Consider the following 5,109-nt stretch of genomic DNA (forward strand, 5'->3'; position numbering starts at 1 on the left):
AACTGTGAAATCTAGCATAACTACAGCCTAATGAAAGTCTTTTGATCACTCGGTGAGGAGTTATCTTCATCCAAATGAACAGAAATTCTCAAAGGAATCCTTATATCATGGCCTGCAATGTGTGAGCACTGAAGGAAATAAATTCAAATTATGTAATTTGAAACTTGAAGATGAGCTAGGTATTTGATAACTTTCAATAAGCAATTATCTTTTTCCCCTATGTACTCGCCTGTATTCTGAATACCCTTTAAATTCCAAAGTATACAAAAATGAATATTTTAGGAGATATGCAATATGTAATTTTTAAAATGCTACCAATCTGATAAAGTTTAACTGAAGAAATAAGATTTGGATAAACACTGGGAAAGTTTTGCAAAAAACAAAAACCTAGACTTTCATAGTTACTGTGTCACTAAAGGAAATGTTCATCCAGGACATGAAAAATATCGTCTGGGACCTCTCTCCTATGAACTTACAATAATGGTGACAACATGAAAAAAGCACATGCAAACTCCATCAGACAAAAACCCAGCATAGACCTGGGGAAATGGGAAGTAGGCCCCCACCTTAGCCAGGGAACTATTAACAGCTGATCTTTGCTGGTTAAGAGTTGGTCTTCTTTAAGGGAGTGATGGTAGATAGGCTGACCAGGTTTCAGTAGATGAACTCATACCAAGGGGCATTTGGGGACACAAATCTGACTTGATTGGCCTTAACATATAGGACAAAATACATGAAATCTATTGGGTGGAATATGGGGGGGTTGCAGATATGAGAAAGGATCTAAATATCATTAAAATGTATTATATGAATGCACAGAAATTAAATAAAAATATTTAGAGAAGAATATTGACAAAACTCAAACACAAATGCACAACAGAAATAAAACTGACCTAGCATTTGAGAAATGAATTGAACTAGTCAAAGTTTCTAATGTGTTTCTCCAAGGAGCATCATTTGACCATTGATACCTTATTTATCTTTCAATAGAAAGTTTATCTTCACAGGCATTGCATAAATTTTCCACATCTTACCTAGTTTATTACAAGAGTCGTTATTGATATTTATCATGATAGAGATTTAGGAAGCAGAGTATGTGAGTATATTTTCAGAATGAAAGCCCCAAAGATGAACTATGACTATCATATTGAACAAACACTAAGCATCATTGCTATTTTTTGCTTTGCTTTGGCCAAATATTTGTCTCAGATCCTTAAACAGGCCAGTAAGAAGTAATTTTGGTTAAAAGAGTAGAAGGAAATGAGAGATTAATAGCCAAGCTATGTTCTTCTAAGGTAAAATAAGTTTCTAAAATTTGAACAAGAACTTCACGAGCTGAATTGTTCAGTGGTTGGAAATAATCTTAATTCTTAAGTAAAATACATTCTTGGAATGTTCTAAGGGTCTAGGAATCTATTAATATGATTATAACTTGTGACAAGTCCACTTAGTTTGAAAATGAATAAAACCCATTGAGTTTAAAGAAACATTTTTACGTAAAAGCATATTGTGACAACTCCAGGTCTGAATATTGAATCACCTGCTTGAATCAATGTCCATTGAAATTTCTTTAAGTCTGTTTTTCTGATCTTTGAAGACTGTCTATAGAAACTTTCATTTGAAGAGATGCTCTCATTAAGTCTTTGAATATCTCTAGTATTTCCTCACAGCATCTCCTAAATACCCTCACAGCTTTAATTAGAAGAAATAACAGTGATTAATTATATTATACATAAAATGTTAAAATAGTAGTTTAAAAAGAAAAGTAAGCATAGAAAAACTAAACTGGAGGAAAAATAAACTACTTTGATGTGTGCCACTACAAAACAGTAATAATATAAGATCTATTTTAAAATAGGAATTCCAATATCAGTACGTCAGTACAGGAACTTAGGTCTAGATTTGAAACCAAATCTTATTTGCTTCATGTGTAGGTGTGTGACCTTAAGATTTGCCGTTTAAGATTTATTAGTTTTATTTATGTGTATGAGCGTTTTGTCTGCCTGTATGTATGTGAACCACCTGTGTCAGTAGCTGCAGGGCCACAGAAAAGCATGGGATCTCATGAAAGCATAGTTAGTAATGAAAGTGAGAGCCATGTAGGTGCCAAACATTAAACTCAGGTTGTCTGCAAGAGCAGAAAGGGCTTCCAACCACTGTGCCATTTCTCCAGCCCCAGAACTCAAGATTTAAAGAGAAACACATCCTTTAATCAAACCAAACTGATCCAATAATAATAATGTTACTAGAAAAGCATTAAAGTGAACTGAAGATGAGTTATAGAGAAATATTAGAAAATAATTAATATTTCATGTTTAAATTTACGTCAATAAAATGTGCATTCCCTTACACATACTTCATTATAATTTCTTGCCTATACATAAGTAGAAATACTTAACCATATCTTATAAAGTAAATGAGAAAATGCATCTTATAATTCAAAGATAAAAACCTAAATAAAGTACAGGCTAGATTATATCATAAAGTAGAGAATGGTATCTGCAGTCTGCAAGTGATTAAGCAACAAATAATATTAATTAAACAAGTGCTTCCATAAATTAAATCTACAATGGGGACAAAATATGTTAAAATAATTTTGATAGTAAAATGCAGCCTTGATTTTCATGAATGTACCAGGTAAAGGTGGACTTGACGTGAGAACACAGACTATGTGTAGTGAGTTGACATGAATGGGCAAAAGGTAAGATTACTGTTATGTATGTGAACAATGTGTACTATTTACCATGTCAGGGAAATAAGGAAAGCAGTGAGAAAAAGTGATTTTGGTGTCATTACACAATGACAGTCATATATGTGTGTGTCTAATTTCCAAGCAGTTCATACATATTAATTTTTTTATTACTCACAGGTATCCTGTAAGACTGGTTTGTATATAGAAGAAACTGATTATTTACAAGATGAGGAAAGGAACAAAAACAGTTAATTGATAGACTGGTAAGTAGTTCTGATTCAAAATTAGATTCTCTTAAACTTCCATGCACCCAACAGTTTTATGAAAAGCAAAAACTACCTGACGTCATTGATTGGGCATATGTCTTGGAGCAGGGTTACTGGAGGATCTGTTAGCCTTTTATTTGGTTGGAACCTCTGTTCTGATCTTGGTACAAATAGTACTGGTTGCATTGCTACCTAAATGTGCAAGAGTGTGTAGGAGGTCCTTTGGTTCCACATTCTCACCAGAATATTTTTTGTGATCTCCATTATAAGAAAGTGAGATGGTACTGCATTACAATTTAGACAGAAAACTGTTTTTCAAACTGCCTTAAGTAAATAGCTGCTTTCTATAGAGGAAGAAGTTAAAGGGTCTGTACAGCAGACTATTTCGGCACAATTGTACCTAATTCTTTGATCTGCTCTAGGCCTGAATTCCACTTGCCCTTTGTGATTTTACCTTTAAAAATGGAAGTCAGAAAAAAAGAAGTAAGCACAGAATGAGAAACCATACAGAAGTTACAGAGTTTATCCTTCTGGGACTGTCAGATGACCCCAAGCTCCAGGTTGTGATATCTGTCTTTCTCTTCATCACCTACGTGCTCAGCATCACTGGGAACCTGACCATCATCACCTTGACCCTGATGGATTCCCACCTCCAGGCACCCATGTATTTCTTCCTCAGGAATTTCTCCATACTTGAAATTTCCTTCACAACTGTCACTATACCCAAGTTCCTAAGCACCATGATCTCAGGAGATAAAACAATTTCCTTCAACAACTGCATAGCTCAGTTATTCTTTTTCATTCTCTTGGGAGTCACTGAATTTTACCTTCTGGCTGCCATGTCCTATGATCGTTATGTGGCCATCTGCAAGCCCCTGCATTACCTCACCATCACGAATCCTAAAGTCTGCACAGTGCTGGTCTTTGCTAGCTGGCTGGCTTCTTTTTTAATCATCTTCCCCGCACTCATGTTGCTCCTGCAGCTGGATTACTGTAAGTCCAATATCATTGACCATTACACCTGTGATTACTTTCCCCTGCTGCAACTCTCCTGTTCTGACACAAAATTCCTGGAGATGATGGGGTTTTCCTGTGTTGTGTTTACTCTGATGTTCACGCTGACATTAATATTTCTGTCCTACATCTATATCATCAGAACAGTTTTGAGGATTCCCTCTGCCAGTCAGAGAACAAAAGCCTTTTCCACTTGCTCTTCCCACATGATCGTCATCTCCATCTCTTATGGCAGCTGCATTTTTATGTACATTAAACCCTCAGCAGAGGAGAGAGTGTCTTTGAGCAAGGGAGTTGCTGTGCTAAATACCTCAGTAGCTCCCATGCTGAACCCCTTCATTTACAGCCTCAGGAATCAGCAAGTCAAGCAAGCCTTTATGAACATGGCAAAGAAGATGGTATTCTTCACAAGAACATGAAATGATGTGGTTTTTTGTAAGAGATACTTTGAAGACCAATTCAAAAGCTGAACAAGAAATGTCAATATGTCACTCTTCTCAATATGGTTCTCCCCCCATACTCTTCATTCATTTTTCTCTAACAGATATGTGCTGTAATTCTACTACATACTATAACACATATTATAAATCAGAATATATTATAACATGATATTTATATCATTTGTTCAATTAAATTTTTAAGAATTTCTAACACTCAAATCTTTTGTTTGATAATAAATTTAAATTATATTAATTTAGCAGATACAATTGTGTTATGAGTTAATCTGGAAAAATATTTCCCCTAGAAATGGGAGAGATGCTTCATAAATATTCATTAATTTGACTTACTAGCTATTGAAAATGTAAATTTGTGGTTTCTAAAATTTTTTTTTGAAATACCCTAAGGATGTTGCCATTTCTTTCAAATCGGTTTTTAAATGTCACATCAACAAATGAAAATGGTATTTTCATATATAATCAAGAAACATTAACTCATGCTAACTGTAACGTTATATCCACATAATTAGATTATTGAAAGTATACTATATACCATTAATAATTTAAACATGTAAAAGTATTAGCTAGACATTTATATTTTAATTTCCTAAGCAATCAGCATATGTATAAATTGACATAATTTTCATTTGAAATATATGAATATATGTATAAACAGATGTATATAGATTTTAGACAAATA

The 5,109-nt window shown here is 34.1% G+C and overlaps 1 protein-coding gene across 1 annotated transcript; it reads left to right on the top strand.

Moving 5' to 3' along the window:
* Window positions 1–3,449: 3,449 nt before the first annotated feature.
* LOC103739526 (olfactory receptor 6C1) lies at window positions 3,450–4,402 on the top strand. The gene has a single exon (XM_008839941.1). It carries the CDS (start codon window positions 3,453–3,455, stop codon window positions 4,389–4,391), a length of 939 nt encoding a protein of 312 aa, XP_008838163.1. The 5' UTR covers window positions 3,450–3,452; the 3' UTR covers window positions 4,392–4,402.
* Window positions 4,403–5,109: the final 707 nt, after the last annotated feature.

The sequence above is a fragment of the Nannospalax galili genome, unplaced genomic scaffold, assembly GCF_000622305.1.
Source record: "Nannospalax galili isolate Female #2095 unplaced genomic scaffold, S.galili_v1.0 scaffold1241, whole genome shotgun sequence".
In the NCBI taxonomy this organism is placed as follows: domain Eukaryota; kingdom Metazoa; phylum Chordata; class Mammalia; order Rodentia; family Spalacidae; genus Nannospalax; species Nannospalax galili.

What these genes read in the sequence shown, in the direction of transcription:
- LOC103739526 (XM_008839941.1), top strand. Translation starts at nt 3,453, where the DNA reads ATGAGAAACCATACAGAAGTTACAGAGTTTATCCTTCTGGGACTGTCA.